We start from the raw sequence: 26,579 nt of genomic DNA, 5'->3' as shown, positions 1-26,579 counted from the left end.
AGTTTCCAAAGGATGGGGAAATCTGAGGCATTACAGACACACTCCCCTTTGTGGAATATTTACCTCCAAGTGTGAACGAGGCAGATGCCAGACCAAGCACGCACACAAGTAACTTCACCCTCTCCTCAAAGACCTCAGCCAGCGCTCCAGGCCTACCCCACACCGGGGTGCTAAGCCACCTGCTCGTCCTAACTGGAGACCCAACACCATCCTTAATTAAGTTCTCTCCTGATAGCTGCCAGGTGCACCCTTCAGCAGGACAGTGTTAATTCCAGCCTGCGGGGTAGAGACCCGGCCCCCTTTCCGGGCACTTCTGCCCTTTCTCTAGCCCCTACCTGGAAACCTCCCTCCTGAGCCCTATGGCCCCCCTTCTCACGGTCGGGGGAGTTGCTTGTTACGCTGCCAGGAAGTTCACGTCCGTTGCCCACCCGGGCGAGCCCCGCAGGTATATAAGGACCGAGGAGAGCGACTCGGACCAGGCGGCGGCGGAGGAGAAAGAAGAAAAGTGACCTGAGGAGGCCGCCGAGCATCCTCGCCCAGCGCAGCGGGAGTCGCCCAGAGCGCAGCCTCTGCAACAGGTAAGGGCGCAGCGGCGCCGAACCTCGCTCTTACCCCGAAACCCCCTGCCCCTGGGCCTCGGGATGATCTCGCCCGGCTCCGATCGCTGACTTGAGGCGCCTTTGGCTCGCTGCGGTCCTGAGTTCCTTGAAAACTTTCTGTCCTGAATGCGGCGCGGGAAGCCTCGGGATGGTGGGCGAGCGGCTGCGACGCTGAAAGCGGTCCCTTCCAGGAGCCGGCGGCCGTGTCTTTCCCGGGGAGTCGGGCTGCTAGGACCCCTGAGACTCCTACCGCCTTCTGGGGGGAGATCTCGGTAAAGCCCTGTCTTTTGGTTCCTCTTCCTCTCGATTTTCTTTTCTTAAAAGATACCATATGCTGTAGAGCAAATTAACGTTGGAAATGAGAGCAAGAGAACAAAGGCTAGAAGTTACAATAAAATCCCTGCATTCCAGACTTCTTTGGATTCAGACCCCTGAATCCTCCTTTCTCTGCCCACTTTAGGGCACCTGAGGTGTCTGGATGCAGATGCGGGTCTCTAAGACCCAACTGGGGTTAAAAAGAGGTGTCCCCGTGTGGGAACTGTCCAAGGTTCTGAACACCCTGTGGGTGCCCTCAATAGGACCGCAGAGTGGACCTCTATCCTGAAGACCCTAGATTGCAGGGTGGAAACAACCCTTTGAGCTGTTGGAGGCTTAGTTGATGGAGATTTCCAATGAAGGAGGAAGAGTCTGCAGGGCATTTGGATCCCCCCAATTTTTCGTGTATAAATGGAAAGGTGGTGATTCTCACAGACGGCTGGAAGAAGCCAAGGAAAGTACAAGTGCATTTATTTTGTCACTTGTGAACATTTGCACAGATTAAACCTTATTTAATGACTTAATATTCCTTTGGCACTTTTGTTTTAGGACTTGATGCACGTGTGTCATGGTGAAAGGAGAAAACTCTGCACCTCTGCTCCTCTAATCTTTACAGAAGGGCATGACCAGTGTGCAGTTTTAGACTGACAAACAATATTTTGTTTAGCTCAAAGAGAATTTGCCTACACATATGAAGTTCTCATAAAAGTAGTTCTGTTTAAAGTTAATGTCAAGATTAGTAAATCATAAATTTCTATTTATTTTCCCAAGGCTTTCAATTATTAAATTATATATAACACTATCCCTACCTACAAAAGCACAATATCTGACATTTCTTCGTTACTTTATTGCTTGTAAAAAATGACACAAGATAATATTTGTTCATTATAGAAAAATAGAAAATACACATAAGCAAAAAGAAATCAAGTTGCTTTCAGGAAACTGACTTTTTAGCAGTAGAATGGAACTCTGAGAGGGAGGGCAGTGTGAATGTTATTATGTTGTACGACACAGCCAGTGCAGTAGAGAGAGGAGAAATGCTCTCTGGGGCTTCTCAGGAAGGCCTGAAATCATGAGGTAGGTTTTAAGAAAATGGAAATCATCCCAGAATGGCCAGCCTTGAGGAGAATTGAAGTATAATTGAAGTGACTGGCAGATCTGTATGATTTTACTTTTTCTCTACTAATGTTATTTTACACTTGCCCACGGTGATATGTAATGACCATTTTTCTGCCTCTCTTGTAAATCTCACATTTTTCTGACCCAGATGTTTGTATAATCTCAGAGCTTTTTTTTTATTATTAAGATTTTATTTATTTGACACACACACAGAGCACAAGCCGGGGGAGTGGCAGAGAGAGGCAGAGGGAGAAACAGGATCCCTGCTCAGAACCTTGAGATTATGACCTGAGCCAGATGCTTAACAGACTGAACCACCCAGGCACCCCATCAGAGCTTTAATTTAAATTGCTTTGCCCACCAAGTTTGGGCTCCAATTTTGAACTGGAGCATCAAAATGCTACAGTGGGGGCAGCCTACCCCTGGTCAAGACTTAGACATCAAGGGGCACCTGGGTGGCTCAGTGGTGGAACATCTGCCTTCGGCTCAGGGTGTGATCCTGGGTCCAAGGATCGAGTCCCACATCGGGCTCCCTGCGGGGAGTCTGCTTCTCCCTCTGCTTATGTCTCTGCCTTTCTCTCTGTGTCTCTCATGAATAAATAAATAAAATCTTAAAAAAAAAAAACAAGACTGGACATCAAGGTTGATCAAATGCTCTCCTGGTTGCCCCTTCAGCCAGCTGACTGGCTGCCAGCGCCACCTAATGGCTGTTCTGAAGACACTCAGGTTGTGCCTGGCAATCATTCAAGAAGGGAGCCCAGAGCTGGCTCAGCTTTGGGGGGAAGGAGTGGGGGTGGGACAAAGAAAAGGAAATGGCTTTCTGAACTAGACAATGAGAGCCAGGGAGAACTTTCATTTCCAAAGCCTTCTCTATAAAAAAGATTTGCCCCCCTCCCCTCCACGAATAGGAGATTTCTTTTAGGCAAACATTTACAAATGCAAATGTCCATTAGGACAGATAAGAAAATTAGTCATCCACACCTTAATGTGAATTACTCTTCTCATCTAATTAGATTTCTTTCTGCAGTTGGTTGAGAAGTTCTTCTGAAATGTAAAATGATTGTGGGTTGGTTGTGAGCTAATCACAAAAGAAGCTGACCTGGGTGAGGGGGGAAATGACCATGGGAGAGGTGGAAGGCTGGGGAAAGTGTGGGGCGCAGGGGCGAAGGGCTGCATCACCGCTCCCTTCTTTACTGCATCCTGACCTCTTGACTTCAGCTTCTGCTGGGAGGTGCTTTCTGACTTCTCCAAAAGTGTCTTTGGTGGGTGTTCACAATGGGGGGGGGCGGGTAGTTCCATTCTCTTTTGTGTGTCCATCTCCTTCCCTTCTACACTTACAGCATCTTCCACTCTGGCTATTTCAGACTATGAGAGACTCAGAGAAAAAGAGGAGGTCCAATAAGGAATGTATTTAGACGATGAGCCAATTTTAAGAGAATGGGGGTCTGCTTTAAAAATAAATCTCTTCAAAGCTGCAGGAATCTGAGAGATAGTGATCGTCTGAGTGATTTCTGTACAGGACATCAAATTAGGTTGGCTGAGGTTTTGACCAAATTGGCCAGAGGTTTTATTTGCTTTTATGTAAGCCTACTATTCATAGGAAATAAGAGTTTCCAAAGAATGATAGGATCCTAGGGGATGAGGAGGAGGATAGACCATCTTGAGCAGGAATTTCAGAATCCCTTGTCTTTCTCAAGTTACTCCTTGGATCTAGAATGTTAGAACTATGCTGCATGAAGGAGGTGAAATGGGAAAGTTTAGGATAACAGGAGAACTTGTCATGAACACCCAAGTTATTCTCTGTCTCTGGGCCTCAGTTTCCCCATTTCTCAAATAAGGGGCTGGACCAAATGATCCCTAAAATAGCTTCCAACCCTAATGTCCTTTGGGGTCTGATTTTAACAGGAGACAAAGTGGAAATTGTGCATAGATTACCCAGGTCCCGTTCCCCTGCTCCCCACCACAACTCATACCAAACTTCTCCTTGAACTGCCCCTGTCCTCAAAAAGCCTCGAGCTCCACAAGTGAGTGTGTTGTTAATATTGGCTCACAGTCCTTCCTGGTCAGTGGCCAACATTGTTCTGCTCCTCGCAGGGGTCCCACCAATCTTGTTTGCCTCTGCAGAGCCTCAGCCCGCCTGGAAGATGCCGAGATCATGCTGCAGCCGCCCAGGGGCCCTGCTGCTGGCCTTGCTGCTTCAGGCCTCTGTGGAAGTGAGTGGCTGGTGCCTGGAGAGCAGCCAGTGTCAGGACCTCACCACGGAAAGTAACCTGCTGGTATGTGGGCTCTGGCCGCCATCTGGATTTGGGCATTGGCTGGGACTGGGGCTGGGACTGGGACAGCACAAAAGAAAGGGGTGCAGGGAAGGGGAAATTCATTTCCAGAGATCTGGTAACTCAGCGCAGGGTAGGAACAGATCTCTAGGGTGAAGTCAGAATTGAGCTAAGGAGAGAGGGAGCAGCTTCGGGGAGATGAGTCTGGTCCACAATTTCTACTTGATTATCTTCCTACCCTGTCTTCTTGTATGAAGACCCATTCCGTTTAAGCTATTTAGAGATATTGCAATTAAGATAATAATGATAGTAACAGTAATAATAATTGTTCCCTCTATTGATTCTACATTTTCAGTCCTTTAGCATTTTATTCCCTTTCAAATAACTTTGTATCACTTGACATTTTCATTCCCTAGAATTCTGTACAAGGAGAAGGAAAAACCCAGGTGCCATTTTCCTCTAACTGGTCCCAAATGTCTCATGCTTCTTCTGGAAGACTGATCTTCTGAAGCCTTTCCAGAAGCATGTAAAGGCCCTTTGTGCCAGGCTGGAATTGTGTGTGTGTGTGTGTGTGTGTGTATGTGTGTGTATTGGGAGCTCTAAATGAGAAATTACACCACGTTAAGGACTCAAAGACACACTGCCAGTATCAGTGACTGAGTTCCATCCTGCTGCCAGCATCTGCCTGGTGAGGGTGGAATGCACGTCATTACATTTGTGTGCTTCAGTTAAGGTGAAGAGAGAGAATTTAAAAACATGGAGCAGGGATCATGTACAATATAAAACAGAAGAAAAAGCCCAGGGAGTTATGTCTCTTCCAGTTCAGAGAGAGACACAAGAGACTTTTGATTAGAGACACCCACTGCATAGCCTCTCCTGTTGAGAGTCCACTAGGGAAGGAGCAGTGGCCACGGTCAGAGCCCATGGGTTCTAGCCCCTTCTCTCCCACCAAAGAGTTGTGAAACTTTGCCAAGGTCCTTTCACCTCTCTGAGCCCCCTGTTATGTGTCCAGGGGAGAGGAGTATGAGATAGTTTTCACTTTCCACTGTTAATATTCTGCAGTGTCATGATTCTAAATCCCTGGAGTATGAAATTCCCAACTCAACAGAATGGATGGGATCCTTCTGTTTCCTCCTTTGCAGTCCCACGTAACTAAAAACTCAAGGTTGCAGCCTATAGGTCATTTCCCCAGGCAAATGTGTACCATGGTGGAGTTGTCTGCTTACAGAAAGCAGAGACATAGGCCCCGTGACTGAAGCAATGGAAATAATCGTGGCTGTTTACCCTTCCCTCCAGTCAGAATGAGGTAACAGGGAAGTGAACTGCTCCCTCCCAAAGCTCACTGACTGGGAAAAGCACAGGATCAGCTCAAAAGACTTGAAAGAAACAAAGAAAGTGCCAGATGGCATAGGAAACATTTTTGAGGCATGGTACAGGGAGATGGTGGGGGGTGTGCCATGAGTTAGGTGTGCAGATCACTGGGGTGAGGTTGAGGCATTATTGGAAACACAGGCTCTAGAGGCCAGACTTCTATTTCTTCCACCTGAATAGCCTCTTCCCCAAATTTCAGCCCAATGCCCCTCCCAGACTCGAACTGAACCATACTTATTTATTCAATTTATTCAGTATTGACTGAGTGCAAACAGCTACCACCCATTTACCATTTATTGATCAATTCCTATGCATCCTGGGTATTCCGGGAAGCTGCTGACCCTGCTCACAAAAGCCCTGGGATAAGTAAACCGCTGGATGGCATGGGGGGGGGGGGGCGGGGGGGATTGTTGCAGCTGCCAGGAAGGAGAACCAAGGGGTCCAGGGGACAAAAGAGGTGATGCTTAAGCCGAGTCTTAGACGTCCGCGGGACCCAGCTGGGCGGGGAGGGCAGGCGTCCTCGAGCGGGGTCCTCGAGCGGGTCCTCCGCGGCCCTCGGTCCCGCCCGCACGTGCTGAGGGCCGCGGGCGCCCAGGGCGCATGCGCAGGCGTGGGGGGCGGGGCGCGGGGCCTGGCGGCCCTAACCCTCTGGCTCGCGGCCCTCCCCCAGGCGTGCATCCGGGCCTGCAAGCCCGACCTCTCCGCCGAGACGCCCGTGCTCCCCGGCAACGGCGACGAGCAGCCGCTGGCTGAGAACCCCCGGAAGTACGTCATGGGCCACTTCCGCTGGGACCGGTTTGGCCGCCGCAATGGCAGCGCGGGCCAGAAGCGCGAGGAAGAAGAGGTGGCGGCGGGCGGAGGCCGCGCCCCGCTGCCCGCGGGCGGCCCGGGGCCCCGCGGCGACGGTGGCGAGCTCGGCCTGCAAGAGGGCAAGCGCTCCTACTCCATGGAGCACTTCCGCTGGGGCAAGCCGGTGGGCAAGAAGCGGCGCCCGGTGAAGGTGTACCCCAACGGCGCTGAGGACGAGTCGGCCGAGGCCTTCCCCGTCGAGTTCAAGAGGGAGCTGGCCGGGCAGCGGCTGGAGCCGGCGCTCGGCCCCGAGGGCCCGGCCGCGGGCGTGGCGGCGCTGGCCGACCTGGAGTACGGCCTGGTGGCGGAGGCCGGGGCGGCCGAGAAGAAGGACGACGGGCCCTACAAGATGGAGCACTTCCGCTGGGGCAGCCCGCCCAAGGACAAGCGCTACGGCGGCTTCATGAGCTCGGAGAGGAGCCAGACGCCCCTGGTGACGCTGTTCAAAAACGCCATCATCAAGAACGCCCACAAGAAGGGCCAGTGAGGGCGCAGCGGGGCCGGAGGCTTCTCTTCCCGGGAAGTCCACGGAAGGCCCCCCTCCTGCCTGCCCTCCTGCCCTCCCGCCCCCCCCCAGCCCCGGATGTGCTCCTCGCCCAGGCGGTGGGGGGCAGCCCGGTAGTCAGCCTCCTAAAGCTGCCTGTAGTCAGGAAATAAAACCTTGCAAAGTTTCACACCCGACTCTGACTTTGAATGTCCACTGGGTGAATAAAAAATCCGCATCCATCCAAGCAAGAGCAGCATATATTGATTGGAGAGACTGGTTTCCATGTGACCGCGTGGCAGTATAATTCATAGGACACATTGGGAATGGAAAGAAAACGTACCCTTCCTTGTCCCCCGTGGGTCTGAAAGGGAAGGCTGCAGGAGCTCCCCTCTGTTAAAGAACAAAAATTCACCTGGGTAAATTAATTAGTTAATCGATTATTTATTTATTTAAGTTCAATTTGCCAACATATAGCATAACACCCAACTGGGTAAAATCTGAAGATGTAATTGGCTTTATTAAGTGATTCAAGAATCTAGGAGCATCCCATCTAGCAAGTAGAAGGAAGCTCAGAGGAGTGAGACAAAATGGAAGATTTTTATAGGAAGGAGGGCTGGGCAAGAAAGTTAGCAAACGAAAGGATTGTTCAGGGCAAGGTGGCTCCCTTAGAAGGAAAAGCAGGCGCGGGGGGGGGGGGGGGTGTCTTACCCTGATTGCCTAATCTTTGGGGTGGGAGTGGGTGATGTTTGCCTTTGCACACATTGTGCGTGTTTGCATGTTGGGTTGTTGGGTGCTGGTGGGAGGCAAATGGGAAAGGCCCATGTGACAGATTACCAGATTGGTGCTAGTCAGAAACTTCCTGATAGAGGAATTAGATTTACATTTCTGGGGGAGGTTGAAACTGCAGTTAGGTAAGCCCCCGTTTGGTGACTTGGCCTAAGTGATGCCATTTTGGGCCTGTGGTTTTCTTTTTAACATGTCCAACAGCCAGCCAGACATTTGCTGAAGCTTACTGCTACTGGGGGGGCCCTCTGGGCTTGGGGGTGGGAAGCTGTGGTAATACCTCCCTGGCTCTAGCTGTCTCTGTGACCTTAGGCAAGTCTCTAAACTTGTCCAAGATTTGGTTCTCTCATCCATCCACCCCTCCGTTCCTAGTTTGAGGACTATTGTGAGGATTAATGAGAAAATAGATGTGATCTTTTCATCACTGAGAGGTTATGTGTGACAGCTGAGGATGGGTAACAGTTCAGATTTGACTGCATTCCCAGGCTACTCACAAATATTCGCAAACACTTGTTCTCACCTACAGATGCTTCTAGTCCCCCAGGCTCAAGCTTTCATGTTTCTGGTTTTCTTTTTGCTCTTGCTACACCCAAACCCCTCCCCATGTTGCCCAGCTGCAGTCTTTCTCTTTATTATACTCAGTGCTTAGCCTTGACCGTCACTACCACTTCCTAACCAGCTGGTGTCCTTGTCTCCCCAAATGGTCCCTTTCCTCCCTAACCCATCATACACAAGTTCTTCAGATTAATGCATACGAAATCTTGCTTTCCTCACATTCCTTGGTTCAAGAGCCCAAAGTCACCCCACCTCAATGTTCCTTCGATGTCAAATTCCAAGCCATGGCAGGACCCTCGTCCATCAGCTTCACTCTCCTTACCAAACCCCATTTCCCATGTTTTCACCGACCAGTATTCTCACTCTTCTTTTCCCTTCTTCCTTCACCTGTGCCTGAAACCCCCCACCTCCACCCATTTTGAAACCCTTTTAAAAACATGAGCCCAGGCTTGACTCTAGTTCTGCTGGGAAAGTTGTGATCTCTTCCAGATAAGCCTCTTCATTCTCTGCTCTGGAGGGCACACAGTCCAGCTGGAATGGCAGTTTCTAGCTGCATGTATATCTTGTACTCTCTTCAGGGAAATTCTAAGCTCCAAAGGGCAAAGGCCAGGAGTTGTGTTTCTTTTTCTTTTTCTTTTTCTTTTTCACATAGGCTCCATGTGCAGCATGGAGCCTAGTGTTGGGCTTGAACTCATGATCCTGAGATCAAGACCTGAGCTGAGATCAAGAGTCGGACACATAACTGACTGAGCCGCCTAGGTGCCCGTTTCTCTTTTATATGTCCCATGGTGTTTGTACAATGCTGGGGCCGTAGATTTACAGCTACATTTATAATTCACAAGAAACTCATACTTACATATACACAGAGATCCACACATATATATGTCAATTGCATTAGACATACCCGTGAATGATATAGATCAAATCCAGCTGGGAAACATCTATGTATGGCACTTGCACGTAGACCCCCATATATTGATGCTGTAGGAGTTCATAATTAAAGAAAACTGGAATGTATCCTCAGAAATCCCATGTAAAGGGAATCAGAAAGCCTGATTTTTAAGTCTATTGTCTCCCCGACAGTGGATTATATTATGGGCCTAGAGTCTAGTCATTGTGATGAAGAAATGGCCCAGGCTTTCCCATCTGAGGATGCTCCCATGCTGGGAATCCTGAGCTTCATGTTTACATCTTGGTAGCATCTTTTCCCCTAGTCTCCTTCCTTTTTAGGTGAGTAAAGTAATGGTAAGTGGAGGTGGCTAAATGTCAGTAGTTAATGTTGGTATTTTCAGATCCTGTTTGCATCTCAAAAAACCATTTACTTTAAAGAAATCAAATACACAACCATGTGGTGACAACATTAACATTTATTTGAAAAGGGCATCGTGAAGACTCACTGGGAAATCATGACTAAGAGTCTTAAAGAATGATCTTGCTAAGAATCCTTCTGCCTACAATCCCCCCCTCCCACTCCTTTTTCCCCTTCCTTAAAATAAAACTAATTTGATCAATGAGTTTAAAATACAGAAAACTGCCACAGGCACTAATTCTGCACTCCCATATAAATACATCAGCTGTTATGTACATATATTGTCAACTATGAGCTACATTAATCACACGTATGCACGTGAGCACACACACACTCAACCAGGTTATGAGGGTCTAAATGGACACAGACATACTACAATGTATGTGTAATGCTGCAGCATTTGTGGATTTACAGCTCTGTACTACATAGGCCAGAATCAACAGTCACGGAGGAAGAGCTCAGAAGGGGAAAGTGATAGCCTGAGGCCCCAAGATCCCCTGAAGGAGAAAAGACCAGGTCAACCTGGCCGGTGCTAAAAGAGAGCCACAGAGCCCCATCCACAGTCCCTGTGTTGCCTCCCCACTTCCCCAGCTGGCGAGGCCCACCATGAGCATCCTTCCAACCTTCTGCAACCTTCAGACCTAGGGTCACTTTCACCAGAAAATTTCTAGGGGATGGAACAGCAGCACATGGCCCTAAACTTCCCCAGACACCAGGGAGATACCTTATTTTAGCAGGATCTGGCTGTCAGGTCTATGGGTTAGGAGAAGCAGGCATGACCTGCTGTGATGGGACATATTTCCTGTTGACTTTTAAATTTCATACTCAAACTCATACACAGGTCTAGTCCTTTCCCTCAGACCCTCATAGGCCAGTTGCCATTTCATGGTCACAGAGAAGGATTGGAACAAATGGCCTCACTTCCCAGTGACACTCTCTGTGCCCAGGTTAGAAGGCCCGGGGACCATGCAACAGCAACTGGAAGCTGTCATGACCCAGGGGCCCCCAGAGAATCTGAGGCCTGGCCTTAGAGCTGTTTCAAGGTACTCTAAAGCTGCTGTGATCCTTAGGCCAATTGAATCATGTCCTCTGGGACCCAGGATACCCAGGGCGAAGGGTAGCATGTATATGATCCTCTTACTACTTCTCAAGTGCTGTAGATTATTCCAGCCCCACCTTATCACTGCACATCCATTTGTCCTTGTGTAGGAGGCTGGACAAAGGACAGTAGCTGAGTGAGGACGTTTCTAATTCTTCTCACCTACTTGGGCTCCTCCTTTGATGAGGAGGCATTTAGGAGTCAAGGAACCATTTATCTTCACTTTTCAGAGTCAGGAAAGTGGGAACAGGCACAGGGTAGCAGGGATCCCACTGAAAGGAAAACAAAGATCCTCCAGGATCATATTGGTACTTTTTGCTGACCTGCTTTTTACTTACTTAGATGATTCAAACAATATTTTTAAAAAGATTTTATCCATTCATTTGACTGAGAGAGAGCACATAAGCTGGGGCAGGGGCAGGCAGAGGGAGAGGGAGAAATGGCTCCCTGTCAAGCAGAGAGCCTGACACAGGGCTTGAACCCAGGACTCTGGGATCACAATCTGAGCTGAAGGCAGATGCCCAACCAACTGAGCCACCCAGGTGTACCATGATTCAACCAAATTAACACTCTCCAAATCTCAAATACATTCATGCCTCAAGTTCTGCCAACAGAGTGCTAACTCCATGGCCATGAAGCAAGAGTTCTCAGTGGCTCTAGGGAGCAGTTGGCTTAGATGGGCTTTGCTGGCTCAAGCAAAACAGAGACAGGCAGCAAAGAGGGTTGGTCAAGTGACAGTGCAGCCAGACACCAGAGGGTTTGGAGGGCAGTAAACGGTGAATTTCAGCCAAGGGCTGGGGTGCCCGCCACACTCTGCTTTATCTTTCTCCCCGGGCTTCTGGGAGTGGTGGGGAGCTATGTGTGTGAGTGAAGGATACTGCTCAGTTTACCAAGTAATTGTCTGTTCGAGTTAAGTCACTTTACACTTTGTGACTCCGAGGCATATTTGGTTAGGATCCAGGTTCTACTTCATGTCAGGGGGCAATCCAATATTCTACTGAGTGAGTTTTTAAATTGAAACTAAGAAGAGGGCATTCAAGAAATAGCTAGTCCTCTAAAAGCAGTTGTGAGGTAAAGAGCGAGCTGCTTTAGACAGATACAGGGGTGAGTGCGTATGAAGAACAGCAACTGCACCTTCTCTTTTCACTCTGTTCCCAGGGTGGGGAAGAAGGAGAGGCATCTGAGTGGGCCTACGGATCTCTGGTTCTAGTGCTGGCTCTAGAAAGAGGCTCGAGGGCCACAACGCCCCAGTCCAAGGACCAGGACCCCATGGGCAGGGCTCAGGGTACAGCTGCCATGGGGTGGACCCTAAAGTCAAGTGGACACAAGAAAGAAACAGGGCTCCTCATCAAAGACAAGCAGGGGATAAAGATGGAGAGATCTAGTAAGGAAAGATGTTTGTGGCTCAAGATTGAGATTTTTCTCTGAAGTTTCTTCCAAAGGTTATTTGCCTTCAAATTTTAGCTTAAATTCTGTTTTTTAAAAATAAAGAGTAAGGTAAAGAGAAATCTTAGTTCATGCTTATAAATTTGGGTTGAGCATTAGCCAAGAGCCATAGGACAGAGCCAAAAGCCATTGTGGTAGGGTGGGGGTGGGGAGCAGGAGCCAGGCTCCTGAGGGCTTGTAATCATGCAGGCTGTCTGGAAGCCACAGGCCCATAGCACAGAGGCACTGACCAGCATGGAAACTATGAGAATGAGAGTCAGATAGCCCCCCATCCAAAACATTTATTGCACACGTAATGGGAAAATGCATACGTTAAGGGTTTCCCAGTTTGGGAAAATACACCTATTTATCCTAATAATCAGCCTTTCATTGTGTGTTTGTGCAGGGCTGTGTGCACGGGTGGGCCAGGTGTCCGGAAGAAGCCTGCCTTCCCCTTGGCAGAAACATCCTACTTCTGACCCTTCCCCACACAGCCTAAAATTGTAAAAAGAGATTCCGTTGGGTCAGGAATTTACTCACAAATTCTCTAGGGAGGAATGGTTTGACCATTCACATTTTCCTATGAGTTACATCAGCTCAGAAAAGTTATGAGAAGTCTGTCTGGAAGGGAAGAAAAGGGCTATTTGGGATTACAGGGTGCTGCCACGGAGGATACCCAGGAGGCTCTAGAGGTACAAAGGCCCCCAGAGGGAGGATGGGTGTGGGGAGCGGAGGGAGCACAGCAGAAGGCCTCTAGCTCTGTAGCAGCCCCTCCTCTGCACACAGGCAGGCATGGCACTCAGGGAAAATGGAAACCCAGAACCCACAAGGGTCTCCACTGCCTGCCCCCCAACCTCAAGCTTTGCCAGTTGGCAATGATGTCCTGACTTTGTAAAAAGAGTGAAGACATCATTCCAATACCAGGTGCTGGGGCCTTCTTTCCTTGAATGAAATATCCAAAAGGTTGACTCTGACAACCTTGCAATGCAAAATGCTATCCTCATAACTTGCTCCCCTTCCCTCTCCCTAAACCAGGCTGGGAGCCTCTTCCATAAGCAGTGAAGTAGGCAGGCCTGGGGCCCCTTGCCACTCTTCTTCCTTTTGAGCCAGGTAGAACCAGATTTTCCAGAACCAGATTATCCCATTCTGCCCTCCCTCAACCCAGAGGCTGTAGAAACATGCCAGGATCCTCAGGAAGAAAGGCATCAGAGAGAGAAAACTCAACTCAGAGAAACATCCAGAAGGGAGAGAACGATGGGAGGCCCCAACAAGCTCCCTCTGAACGAAGGAGGTGAGAAGATGCCATAGAGGGACGGTGGCCTTGCCCACATCTGCCGGCTGTTCGTCTGTGGGGGGCAGGCCCAGCCTGGGGAGAGCCAGCCCACTCTATGGCCAGCCTGCTGACCCTGCCTCTTCATCCTTTCTGGCCCCGCATGGTATCTCTACCGCAGTTCCTGTTGGAAGGGCTCAACATGAATGAATAATAGAACGAATCACAAGGACACAGCTGGCAGGGCAGCAGGAGAGTGGAAGGGACAGCAGGCCGAAGGAGGGAACGCTCTGAGGAGCAGCCACCTTCCAGCCTGGCGCACCGCTGCTCTCCCAGAGGAGCTGGGAGCTTGCCCTGCTTCCTCCTGACCACAGGCCGTGGCGGCTTCCTCTGACTGACCGAGTCTCCATCTGGTTCCCTCCCAGGGGGCTGGCAGCGGTGACCCCTGATCCACCCCCGTGAAAGCCCTTCCCGCGCTACACCAAGCAGGAGCTTCTCGGGACCCCAGCCTCCTTCTGGAGACGCCCATGGTTCTCGGCTCCTGGTGGACACAGAAGAGGAGACAAAGGGTGGGTGAGATGCTTATTGACCCCAGAGGTGGAGGAGGCCTGTCTCCCTCGGGGAGGACAAGGAGGAAGTGGGAGGGCCGAGAGGTGGCCTGAGGGAGGGCCCTCCACCTTGCTTAGCCGAGAAGATGATGCCAACCACAGTGCTTTTCCTCTGAGGTCCCAGTTCCATTTCCATGCCACAGGGGTGGGTTGTGAGGGCAAGTGCTTCCCTCAGACCCCACCCCTCCGAGGAGCTCTGTCTTCTGGAATTCAGTATACGCACAGATCGGGAAACTTCATCTCGTAGACGGGGATGGAGTGGTTCTGAGGCTGGCCATAGGCTGCGGTGATGGTGCCTGATGGGCTTGGGGGCGGCCTGGGCAGGAGCACACGGAGGAGAAAGGTGTGGGAAGGTATGGATCTGGAGTCCCGCCCCGTGCAACCAAAAAGCATAGCTGATTTGGGTTTTCCTTTGAACAGGAACCAGAGACGGTCACTCCATGGGTTCCTAGGTTGCAAATTCTAGAATCTTCTAAACTTCACTTGAAGTCTAGCTTCACTGTAGGTTCTAATAACACTGTTGCTTTGGAAAGTACCAGCCTGGGACACTAGGACCACTGGCTCTTTTCTGGGGTTCACTGAACTATCTCTATCTCTCTCTAGTCTTGATTTCCTTTTTTTTTTAAATTTTTTAAAATTTATTTATGATAGTCACACACAGAGAGAGAGAGAGAGAGGCAGAGACACAGGCAGAGGGAGAAGCAGGCTCCATGCACCGGGAGCCCGACGTGGGATTCGATCCGGGGTCTCCAGGATCGCGCCCTGGGCCAAAGGCAGGCGCCAAACCGCTGCGCCACCCAGGGATCCCTAGTCTTGATTTCCTTGTCTGGGAAAGAGAACTGGTGGCAGACTCCAGCCCTGGAGAGAGAGGCTGTAGGCAGGAAGCCTGGAGACAGGTGTGAGAGGAGGACTCGGGAAGAGGGGTCCCTGCCCAGGGCTGCCACTTACCGGATGGTGATTTCAAAGATCTGGTTGAGTTTGCTCTGCAGCAGTGATGCCTAGACACGAACAGAGGGAATGTGAGCTGGTGGGTCCCCCACACCTATGCTAGTTCTCTTGGGTCCATCTGTCTAGAGAACCCATGGAGGCGTGGGGCAGTTACAGTCTTAGGAAGGGAACTGGTGTGAGCTCCTTTCTGACACTTATCTGTGGATCCTGGCCATGGGTTCAGGTTAGGCAGGGCCACCCAGGGAGGCCTGCTGGGGACAAAACAGAGGCCAGGACCACCAGGAGGACCTCGGCAGGCAGTTCTTAAAGGGCCCTTCGTTCCTCCAAGTGGGCAGCAGGGCTTGCTGGGTATATAGTCATGAGGCTCAGAGCTGGTTTCAGATCTCCCCTTAACTCCCAAGGAGTAGCTGTGCAAAACTGGTGGGTTAGGGAAGATGCTCTCTCTGGTCCCTTCTTGCTGCAGCTAAGCCCATGTGCATAGAGAGCGACAGCCTGCATGTGCTCAACTCTGAGCTCATGAAATGAGCAATATCTATCTCTGGAGCTGGGACAAGAGGTGAGAATAACGTAGGCCCAGGAAAATCTATATGCATTTACATATACCATTATATTGCTATATATCATGATATACTAGAAATATAGATAATATATCTTGGGTAATAGAAAAGAAAATAACATGTATTCTTACTGAGAGGAAAAATTACAATAAAATAAAAGTTATTTGTAGATTTTGGATGTCTGCAATTATGTTTCATTGTTATGAAGATGGCCACTGTGACTAACAAATCCTGGCATGTAATCAGTTTCAAGAAATGCAAAGACATAAGTCACTCTTCTTACTTACCTGGCACTTTCTCTTTCAAATCTCTTTTCCAGGGCCAGACTATTCCATTCCCCCTGTTGGGGTCCCCTGGTTGGAAACTGGGCCCTGTTGCAAATGTTGGCCATCTGCCATGGCTCCTTCCCCCCTTATCCATAATGAGATGAGCATAAAGGCACAGACCGCACAGAGTTGTCTTGAAAATGACATAAGCTAATAAATGGAAGATGCTCTGGCTGTGCCTAAGTGCGAGTTACATACTTGCTATTCTATGTATTACAATCTGTCCATCTGATGCAGGAGCTCCTGAGTCGGGACTTCCTCATTATACAGAAAATATGAGGTCTAAAGGAGTATATGGCTAGGAGCCCAGCCTTCTGGTTCTTGGGGGAAACGATGTAGTACCAGGGCACTGTTGGGATCTAAACCTTAATTTCTGGGTGACAAAAGTGCCAAGACCTCCTAGAAACTCAGTCTGCCCTGGATCCAAATCCAGTGTCTGCTTGGTCCCCAAGGACTCACCCCTGTTAGGGCTCACTCACCCGGGCCCCACAGTGTGCTGCAATCTCCTCGAAGGGTGCCTTCTGGAATTTCTCCACCACCTGTCGCCGCCGTTCACGTTCCTGCTCCTCAACAGCCACGCTGTCCACTGCAGCACAGAGAGCTGGGTCAGCCCTGGGGTCCCACCCACTGATGCCGGGGTGAGGGCTAGAGAAGATGGACCCCTCCAGGGGAGCTGGGTCTGTGACTGCATTTTGGGTTCTGCCCTCTGCTGATGAGCAGGGCCATGAGCATGGCATGGAGGATGTGGTGCCCATTACTCAGGCCTACAAAGGCTAGATCTTTTCCTGACTTAGAAAAGATCCTGAGGCTCAGCCCCACTCCTTGTGAAAGAGTTTGAGAACTAGTTAAGTGGGCCCTTTGGCTGGAGTTTATTTATTTATTTATTTACTTATTTATTTAAAACAGATTTTATTTATTCACAAGAGACTCACAGAGGCAGAGACATAGGCAGAGGGAGAAGCAGGCTCCATGCAGGGAGCCCAATGTGGGACTCGATCCCAGGACCTCGGGATCACAACCTGAGCTGAAGGCAGATGTTCAACCACTGAGCCACCCAGGCGTCCCTAAGCTGGGCTTTTAAAGCCCCTGAGTAGCTGTGTTACCACTAGGACTCTCAAAGAAGTTCCTGGAACAGGAAGTACTCTGTCACTAATTTGAAAGGGACAGCAACTATGGAAAAGCCAGATGGGTCCCAAAAGCCAACATGAGAGCTCAGCCCTCCGTGGCTCTGCAGTCCGAGGTTGTCCAGTTTAAGGCTTCTATGTATTCCTTTTAGCTTCCAAAATAAGTCAGTGAAAATAAAGGGGGAGGGTGGTCAGATATGTTCACACGTTAAGGCGGCAGAGCAGTATGCACATTCAGAAGGCATTACTACCAGAGACAACTGAAATTAAAATGGTTTGGCATTTGAAGGTATAATTTATCATCAGTTATCAGAAAAATTCTCTTACTTGGGATACTTTATTGCCCAATAATCCAAGTAAATGAGGTACTGCTGCATTTTAAAATCTGCTGCCAACAAATATTAATATGATTTGTTCTTAATATCTTTTTTGTTTTAAGATTTTATTTGTTTATTCATGAGTGACAGAGAGAGAGGCAGAGACACAGGCAGAGGAAGAAGCAGGCTCCATGCAGGGAGCCAGTTGTGGGACTTGATACTGGAACGCCCTGGGCCGAAGGCAGGCACTAAACCGCTGAGCCACCCAGGGATCCTCAAGTTCTTAATTCTTTCATTAGTCAACTTGTTCTTTTGTATTATAGTGCACCAAAAAATGGTCTAAGTATTTATACAAAATTGCTTTTTATCTAACTGGCTGTAACCCTCAATTGATTACTTTTTTTTAAAGCTTCATCACTTTATAAAACATTTTATTTATTTGAGAGAAAGAGAGAGTGAGAAGGAGTATGAGCCGGGGGAGAGGCAGATGGAGAGAGACAGACTCTCACTGAGCTGTGAGCCTGATGTGGGGCTTGATCCCAGGACCTCAGGTCATGACCTGAGTCAAAGGCAGATGTTTAACTGGCTGAGCCATCCAGGCACCCCACAACTGATTACATTTATTTATTTATTTATTTATTTATTTATTTATGTATTTATTTATTTATTTTAAAGATTTTATTTATTTATTCATGAGAGACATATATAGAGAGAGGCAGACACACAGGCAGAGGGAGAAGCAGACTCCATGCAGGGAGCCAGATGTGGGACTCGATCCCGGGTCTTTAGGATCAGGCCCTGGGCTGAAGGTAGATGCTCAACCACTGAGCCACCCAGGCATCCCCAACTGATTACTTTTAAAGGCATCTAGTTGTCAGTAGAGAAAGGGTTGCCTGACATAGGATATGCTGGCAGCACTACTGATTCCCATCAGGAAAGTGGAACTATTCACTGCAGTATTTGTAGCTGTCATGAGTTTTGGGAAAGCTGCCAGCCTCCCTTCACCTCTGCACTGAATCCCGTAGCAGGCTGCACACACCTGTGCCTCCCCCAGGACCAAGCACTCCCTCTCCTCCAACTTACCGATGGCCTTCTTCAGGGTCTCATAGGTGATCTCCTCGGCAGGCACTCGCTGAGAGAGAAGGTGCAGAAATGCTCAGAAAGGTAAAGTCGGGGTGAGGGAGGGAGGTTTTGGCAGCTCCTTTGCTTCTCAGAAGAATGTCCCCATGGGCAGAAACTCCCCCAGGATCCCCACATTCTCACCAGTCTCTGAACCTCCCCAGCCGGTGGCACAGAGGCACCATGGGTGAGGGGGCCATTCCTCATCAGCATGCAGAGGATCACCTGATAGAGCTCACTGCCCTCCCCCCACTTCCAGCTTGTCCCATTAAGCCCCATGGGAGGAAAACAGTGTGAAAGTAAAAAAAAAAAAAATCTTCAGAAAATATTGGCAGCAGGAAGAAGCAGTTGGCAAATATCTCAAATGTAAATTTTAAGAAGTGAATAACATTTTGAAAGAATCAGGATATAAAATTATCCACCATGGTGATTTGAATATTTACTAAAGGTCAGACATGCTGAAGTTATTCAGGGACCTGGGTCACAGGATCTCAGCCCTCACAGAGCCTATTAAAGGAGGTGAAAAATAATAAACCCAAAGAAGGATTATCCCATGGATGCCTAGCCCCGGGCCAGAGGCTGAAAGCCGTGAAGAGTTTGAACTAAGTCCCAGGTATTCCCCAGTAGACTCTGAGCTCCCTGAGGCAGGATCCATGATCCACTCCTATCCCATCATTCAAATGTAATATTAAGTGAAAGAATCAGACACAGGAGAGAATGATGTCACTGATAGAAAGTGCAAAAAGTGACATAAGTCAGGCTTTGGGAAGAGGGTCCTCTTGGGCAATGACAATGTTCTATTTCCTGATCTGGGCATGATTGCACATATACATTCCTTTTGTGAAAATTCACTAAGCTGTACTTTTGTGATTTGTTTGGCATTCAGCAAAGGCTAGTTTGCTAGAACTAGAGTAGTTCCTACTAGAGTAGGAAAGGCCAGAGATGTAGGTATGGGATACAATCGTTTAAGAAATATGAAGTAAGCACTGAGTATGTGCGGGACTCGTGGCTGGTCACTGAGTAGAAATGGCACAGTCTGTCAGCATGGGAATTACAGGCCAGAGGGAGCTGTGCTGAGCTATCAGCCACTCTGAATCCATCCTCCGCACGTCCATCCATGTAGCCGCTCAGCACTGACCCGTGTGGGAGGTGCCAGGGAAGATCGCAGGGACAAAGAAGATCACTGGTCAAGGGCAGGTAGACAGGGGCTTATGGAGGAAATGGGACACAAGCTGAGCTTGGAAGAGTAGATGGTTCATGGGCACAAAGGTGCAGAGGGAGGGACTTACATATGGGATTACTAGCAAAGACCTGGCCGAGACCTCATGGGGAGACTGAGCAGACCAGCCACAGTGGCACACAGGCTACCTGCCAGAGGGGGGAGGAAAAGAACATGAACCAGTCACACCAGCCCAGACTATAAATGGCTCTGGATGCCAGGCACTGGTTGGGGGTTTGATCAAATCAGTATTTATTGATGAACTGCTTTGAACTTGGCATTTAAGGCTATAGGGGGCCAGCGTGGGATTCTGATAGGGCATGGTGGGCTGAGAGTGGAAAGAAGTGCAGCGTGGCTGAAGGGCACAGGGTAGAGGCCCCCACACCCCTTGCTTTGGCTACCAGGCTCCCCCTGAGTTAGGTGGACCCTCCAGGAGGGAAAGGAACCCATTCTGGTGACCCAGGGGACACTAGAGAGTAGTAGACCCTGTACATGGGCAAGCATTTCTCCTTCTCCTTCTGCTTCACTTTACTCATCATTCCTGAGGGTCTTAACTCCTGAGCAGGGAGAATCACAACTATGGTGGGGGGGACCAGCCTACTCACACTGCAGTCCTGACACATGTGAGGTCCCCTGTCCTGCAGAGCTGGAAGGCCTTGGAGGGCACATGGTTCAACCTCATTCTACTCTTCCAGTTAGCCTGACTCAGAGCTTCCTTCTTTCCATGGGAAGGTTCCAGACAAGTGTCCCAGTGAGAGAAGACTTGGGAAAGTGGAAAGTGGGCACAGTTGGAGGGAGGCTCAGTCTGGACCCCAAAGACTTGCCCTTGCTCCAGGGCATCTGGGGAAGGGCTTAGGGATGAAGCTGTCCCCCATGGCTACCCCAGCACCAATGAGCAGAAACTGACCCAGTTCCCCCTTCCCTGCCATGGGCATCCTCCTCACTTCCCGCCAAAGCTCTCTCATGTGTCCGTCAATTCCGTTAATGGTGGGAGACACCATTAAACACAAGTATGCTGCATCTTATGGCTTCACCTCCCTCACGACCCCCTTCTCTCCCTCTCGACCCCTTTCTTTCCCTCTCTGCCCCTCCCCTTATTTCTTTTTCACTTGTAGGAGGAAAGATGGGTCTTTCCACTGTGATTCCTTCTTCTCTCTTACTCATGGGCTCATCTGCTTTATTTTCTGAGGCAGAAGAAGTAATGGCAGGGGAGATATCACCAGTTAATTTGAGCAGAAATTAGGTATTCACGGCCCCCAAGAGAAGATGAAAGAGAGATCTTTAAGCTGCAACTTTGTCTATAAAAAAGCACTTCTATTGATCTACGTGTTAGAAGCACTGTGAAAGCTATTCTTGCCCTCATTTCCCCCATTAAGTCTTCCAATTTCCTACATGGAGCGCATCTGCCTCTGTTGGGAATGGGAAATGACCACTAGCACGCGATCCGTGTGATCTGTATGACACTGTCATGGGAGTGAGTGTGTGTGTGTGTGTATGTGTGTGTGTGTGTGTGTGTAGCACATATATTTTTTCCAGATGGAGATATCTATGATATATGTGATTAGAGACAGTAAGAAAATGGGATATTTGAGAACTTTGCTTTCCATGCAACTTTAAATGTGTTATGTAGTTAAGGGAGCCTGGAGCATGGAGTGTCTGACTGCAGAGGAGGCAGGAGCAGGTTCCTTCCCTGGGGATGCAGGATAGCATTTAAACAATAGGACACTCACTTCCTCCTTCTCGGGGCTGTTCCTAGATTCCACCTCCACCTGCAGGGAAATGGTTTCTCCAATGCTTTTCCTCTTGGATAAGCGATCTTCATCTGGGGAAGAGAAGCCCAGAAGCTAGAGTCTCCACTGTTCAGAGAGAGCCAGGATCACACCCTTCATACTGTCTCCCAATCCCCCTGCCTTTGCCAAGCCCACAGCCCCCGGAGAGCTCAGGACACACTGAGGCTATGGCAGGTTTTTTGAAGGCTGCTGGCCTCCTCTGCCCACCTTAGGGTGGTGATTTTGCTGTTTATGGCTAAGATTTTGAAACCATCGAGGAACACAAAGGTGCTGCTTGTGACATCTCAACTTGCACAAGTAGCTAGCTGTCACTTGTGGAGCAGTTACTAAAAGTGCCTTTGCCTTTATTATTCTGTGTGCATCTCCCACCAGCCCTCTAAAGCAGGTGTCATTAAGCCCTATTTTGTAGTCAAGGAAACTGAAACTCAGAGATGCCAGGAGACTTGTCTAAGAATTTTCTGGAAATAAACAGCAGAGAACTCGCACAGTTCATGTGTGCTCTTTAGGGCTCTGTGGGGCTGCTCCTGCCTGGCTCATGGGCCACTTTCTCCCAAGGATCCTGCCCTGGGGAGAAAAGGTGGGGGAATCAGAAGGCTCTCACTTCCACTACATTTTTCAGCTTCTGTGTGACATGCAAGGTGCCGGGGGAGCCGAGCGAAGGGCACCCGTGTCCCTCACACCCAGGTGCTGTCCTGTGAGGAAGAGCCAGGGGGCAGGCTTGGATGTGCTTGCATGGAGCACCTACCTGTCAGCTGAGGGATGTAGGGCAAGCAGAGCCTGTCTGAATTGTAGCCGCTGCCCCCCAGGACTTCACTGATCTTGCTCTGGCGGAAGAGGAACTCAATCACTACCCCATCAAGATTTTGGGACAACCTGCAGGACAAAGAAGGAAAGAGGCAACCAGAGTGATTTCCTAGTGACTTGATTATAAAAGGAACATGCATCATGCAAAAGTCCCACTTTCCAGAGTCAACATCTCTACATTCTGCATGAGTTCCTTCGGTCATGTACGCTTCTGCACACACGCACACATCGCCCCACCCCTGAATTCATCTGTTCTGTGATCCTTTTTATCTACAGATTACACAGTGCATGTTTCACATGAACTCTTCTTCCAAACCACTGTGGTGGAAAGGCCATAGTTTACAAAGCTATCCCCTATTGTTGGACATTTTGCTTTTTCACAGTATTTTTCTTGAGTTTCTCTGAGGCTGACTAGATGCTGGCCCACGGACTGCAGTCTGAGGATGCCACTGGGATGGGTCTAGTGTCTCACAGGAATGGCTCCTCCAAGATGCACATCCAATGGGCTTGGCCAAGGCTCCCAGAGGTTATGTCACATTATCGCACAACACACTGATATGGCTCAAGGCGTGGATGATGGCCCCATGACGAAGTCCCACTTGACCTAGGATTTCTGGGCCACAGGGTAGGGTCCACTTTTGACCCTGGTGCTCATAAAGGACTCTGCCCCTGGCTTCGGACTGCCCACCTTCTCACTCCGCTGCCTTGGGTGCCTTTGACCATGTCACAGGTGTGCTCCTTACCTGGGCCTCTCCACAAAGACATCCTCAGGGAGCATGTATGGAGCCTCCTTCTTCCTGGTCTCTATCACCTGGAGTCAGGAGGAACCACATACGGAGAGAGAGCCGGGTTTGACAGGAAGGAGGAGCTCCAAATAGGCAAATGATGGCACTCCCTCCCCTCTGAGCAGTTCCTTCCTCCCACAAATGCCTTGGCACGGCACCCTACAGCTGGGCTGCTAAGGCAGAAACTCCAATCAACAGTGACCCGTAGAGTACCCCAAGAAGCCCAGGCAGACTGCTCAGGCTATCCCCAATGACAGGTATGCATTAAGTGTCCTCCAAATGCAGGGGACTCAGCCCCCAGGAGACAGCAGTTTCTTGTTCCTATGCCCTATTCCTGTTTTCTGCACAAACATGAAAAAGGGAGCACAGGTCACATGGTTCCCCAAACCCTGGTGCATTGCGGAAACATCCTGATGAGCAGTCACACGTGGAAACCTTTGCAAATTTTTGACAGGAAAAGTGAAAGTTATTAAGACAGTAAGAAGTGGGAGGATACTTGGCAGGCAAGTATGTGCAGGAGGTGAGTAGGCCAAGCTGCTGCTATTTTAATGAAGAGGCTGTCTGGGCATTGCCTTTCCTATGTCCCCTTACAGGCCCATGCTGGCGGGGCACAGTGACACAGCACCCTCTCCCATGCCCCCCAGTACCCCCAAACCAGCTGAGACCCAAGGGTTATTTTCTTTCATTTTGCATGAATATTTTAAAGTTAATCCTAGACATTATATCATTCCACCTATAAATACTTTGGAATGTTTGTTTGTTTGTTTATTTATTTATTTATTTATTTATTTATTTAAGATTTTATTTATTTATTCATGAGAGACATACAGAGAGAGGCAGAGACACAGGCAGAGGGAGAAGCAGGTTCCATGCAGGGAGCCTGACATGGGACTCGATCCTGGGTCTCCAGGATCACACCTTGGGCCAAAGGCAGTGCTAAACTGCTAAGCCACCCAGGCATCCCAACTTTGGAATGTTTTAAAACATTTTAAAACATGTCTTTTGGGGACAACTGAGAACATTTGATTATAGACTGGGTACTAGATAATACCAAGGCATTATTGGCAACTTAATTAGGTATGTTAATAGCACAGTGATTATGTAGGAAGGTGTCCATATTTTTACACACAATGCTGATACAGGTAGGGTAAAACAACATGAGAGCTGAGATTTGCTTTAAAATAAGAAAAAGAAGAAACAGTAAAAGGGGCCAAGGGAAGGAGGGGAAACTAAGTGGAGAAAAATTAGAGAGGAAGACAAATCATGAGAGACTCCTGCCTTAGGAAACAAAGGATTGTGGAAGGGGAGGTGGTGGGGGGATGGGGTAACTGGGTGATGGGCATTAAGGAGGGCACATGATGGGATGAGCACTGGGTGTTATACTGTATGTTGGCAAGTTGAATTTAAATTACAAAAATATAAAATATAAAAAATTAAATTAAATTAAAAATTTTAAAAAAGAGAAAACGAGTTAAAGAAAAAAGGGGAAAACCTTCCTATTTCATCTGCACGATAGCTATATGGATGTTCACTGTTCTACTCACTGCTTTGGTGATATTTGAAAACTTTCATAATAAAAACCTTTAAAAAAAAACTAGAGTTAGTCCCAGATGACATGAGAGGCATGAGTGGCTGGGTTTCTGGGAGTGGGGGTGGCACAGAGCAGCAGGAAGTAGAGGCGGGCAGGTAGCAGGTGAGGAAGGGGTACTGGTTCCTGCCTGTGGCGCTCCCCATCATGCTATGTCCTGTCATACAGGAGGAAAGGCTGCCTCTAGTAACTTCTCACTGTCCCTAGTCATTCCACCAACCCTTCCTCAATGCCTAGACTAAGCACAGGGGCTTAGGTAATTAAGGAAAAGTCGTTCTGGGGAAACTGAAAGCCAAGGGCCTCCTGAGCTCTCAGGGTCACAAGAACACCAACCTCATGGATGTGCTGGCAGAAGGCAGGTACTGTTGTGAGCTGGCTGATGAGGTTCAGGTAGGCTGCGCCCAGTGCGTAGAGGGCACAGCGGTTGTACACAGGCAGGTTCTCTTCATTGACCTGGGCCACGTCCTGTGGTGACACAGAGGGGCCTGGAGTTTTCTGATTGACAAATGATACTGGTGCCCCACTCTCCACCCAACCTCTTCCAACCTTCTGTAGAGAGGGCCCATCTCTCTAGACTAAGCCTTTTTCAGCATTTGTCCCATAACTTCCCAGGAGACAGAAGTCATCCTCAGTAAAGCAGAAGTGAATCATCCTTAGAACAGTCCATGAGCTGGGAGCTCATAAATACTTGAGTAGAGGGGTGATGACCTATTCTCTACTTTGCAGTGCCAGCTTTGGTGACCTTGACTGTCCAAACCCTCATCGTTAATCCTACCTCTAGGATGCTGTGTCCTTGAATATAGACCTTGAATGATTCTTGGGGGGACTGGACTGGTTTGCTAAACTGGGTCCATATGTTAAGTTGAAAGAGTAGCAATAGTTACTAGGGATTGGGACACAGAGGAATCTCAAATTCTAGAGTGAAGACAGCCATAGCAGCTGGGTTGGCCTTGCAGGATTTAACACTGGTGGCCTAAGATTCTCTACCACTGAATTCCCAGGGTTGCCATTCCTGCTCCTAGGTAGGATATGATGCCACCTAGCTTCAGGATCCTGGACACCCCGGTCTTTTCAGGTCTGAAGGACCCACCCCAATTCTCAGCATCTTTGAGAGTACACTTCCACCCAGAAAGACTCTGGAAGTCTGAAGCCTTATCTAGTGAAGCACTGGCTAAGAGTCATGAGAGAGGCTTGTTGAATCTCCAGATCTCCAGATGTGGGGAGAGAACTGGGAATATATATTTTTCATAATGCTTAGAGTAATTCTAAAACACAGCCAACCTTGGGAACCAGACGATCTTTAGAAAAGTTTGTTTTGGGATCACTCGGGGTTTATGAGCAACCTCCTGGTATTCCTTGGAGTCTCATTCAGACCTTGCGAGACTCAAAATACTAGGGACTAAAGGGTGTTTTTGAAAGACCCTGTTCCTTGGGTCTCCTTTAGCTGGAGGGATGGGCTAAAGCCATGAATCAAGCATTCTTGGGTGGTTCCCCAAACAGAACCATGGCTTGTGGTCTCTGGAGGAATGGGCAAGCATGGGTGCAATATTTCTGGGCTCTGAGACAGTTAGTTGTTGAGCAGCCACAACTTGGTGGTCCCCTGCCCCAATCTCAACCCTATGAGATGCCCACCCAGGTCCCACCTGAACAGCCAACACCAGGCGGATGAGGTCTACCACCACCTCCTCATTGGCCAGCTCAATGCTGATGAGAGCCAGCAAGCCGTAGAGCGCCTCGTAGTGCTTCTGTATGTTCGTCTCCTCCTTACAGCTCAAGTAGATGTGTCTGTAGAGCTGCTGGGAATGCTGGGTTTGGGGGAAGGGGGGGCAAGTTCGCAGTGGGGTGGGGGTGGAGGCAGGAAGGGCAATGAGAAAGAGAGGAAGACCAATCTGCAGGTGGCACAACAGCTGTGTGTACCCCACCTCCACCTTCAGGGAGAG

At 49.1% G+C, this 26,579-nt stretch overlaps 2 protein-coding genes across 5 annotated transcripts in view; one reads left to right on the top strand and one right to left on the bottom strand.

Moving 5' to 3' along the window:
- Window positions 1-417: 417 nt before the first annotated feature.
- On the top strand, window positions 418-7,200 carry POMC (proopiomelanocortin). Of its 2 annotated transcripts, none has more exons than XM_025454479.3 (3): window positions 418-578; window positions 4,158-4,309; window positions 6,348-7,200. In XM_025454479.3, the coding sequence occupies exons 2-3, from the start codon at window positions 4,178-4,180 to the stop codon at window positions 7,011-7,013; spliced, it is 798 nt and encodes a 265-aa protein (XP_025310264.1). In that variant the 5' UTR covers window positions 418-578; window positions 4,158-4,177; the 3' UTR covers window positions 7,014-7,200. The 2 variants fall into 2 exon arrangements, with proteins under 2 accessions (XP_025310264.1, XP_025310265.1); XM_025454480.3 differs by having other exon boundaries at window positions 425-578; window positions 4,128-4,309.
- Window positions 7,201-9,700: 2,500 nt separating this feature from the next.
- EFR3B (EFR3 homolog B) overlaps window positions 9,701-26,579 on the bottom strand; it is a 94,092-nt gene continuing 77,213 nt past the window's right edge. For all 3 annotated transcript variants that reach the window (XM_025454481.3, XM_025454482.3, XM_025454483.3), the window contains exons 15-23: window positions 26,283-26,444; window positions 24,973-25,104; window positions 23,010-23,077; window positions 22,208-22,335; window positions 21,403-21,494; window positions 18,418-18,466; window positions 16,373-16,479; window positions 15,011-15,060; window positions 9,701-14,378 (exon numbers count right to left, since the gene is read on the bottom strand). In XM_025454481.3, coding sequence (XP_025310266.3) covers window positions 14,273-14,378; window positions 15,011-15,060; window positions 16,373-16,479; window positions 18,418-18,466; window positions 21,403-21,494; window positions 22,208-22,335; window positions 23,010-23,077; window positions 24,973-25,104; window positions 26,283-26,444 — 894 coding nt within the window. In that variant the 3' untranslated portion in view covers window positions 9,701-14,272. The remainder of the gene's footprint in view (window positions 14,379-15,010; window positions 15,061-16,372; window positions 16,480-18,417; window positions 18,467-21,402; window positions 21,495-22,207; window positions 22,336-23,009; window positions 23,078-24,972; window positions 25,105-26,282; window positions 26,445-26,579) is intronic.

This window comes from Canis lupus, chromosome 17 (assembly GCF_003254725.2).
Source record: "Canis lupus dingo isolate Sandy chromosome 17, ASM325472v2, whole genome shotgun sequence".
NCBI lineage: Eukaryota > Metazoa > Chordata > Mammalia > Carnivora > Canidae > Canis > Canis lupus.
The sequence above is the reverse complement of the archived record's forward strand: the minus strand, read 5'-3'. Positions and strand labels throughout refer to the sequence as shown.

What these genes read in the sequence shown, in the direction of transcription:
- POMC (XM_025454479.3), top strand. Translation starts at nt 4,178, where the DNA reads ATGCCGAGATCATGCTGCAGCCGCCCAGGGGCCCTGCTGCTGGCCTTG. An exon ending in CCACGGAAAGTAACCTGCTG is followed by an intron (nt 4,310 to 6,347) that starts GTATGTGGGCTC and finishes GCCCTCCCCCAG; the next exon opens with GCGTGCATCCGGGCCTGCAA.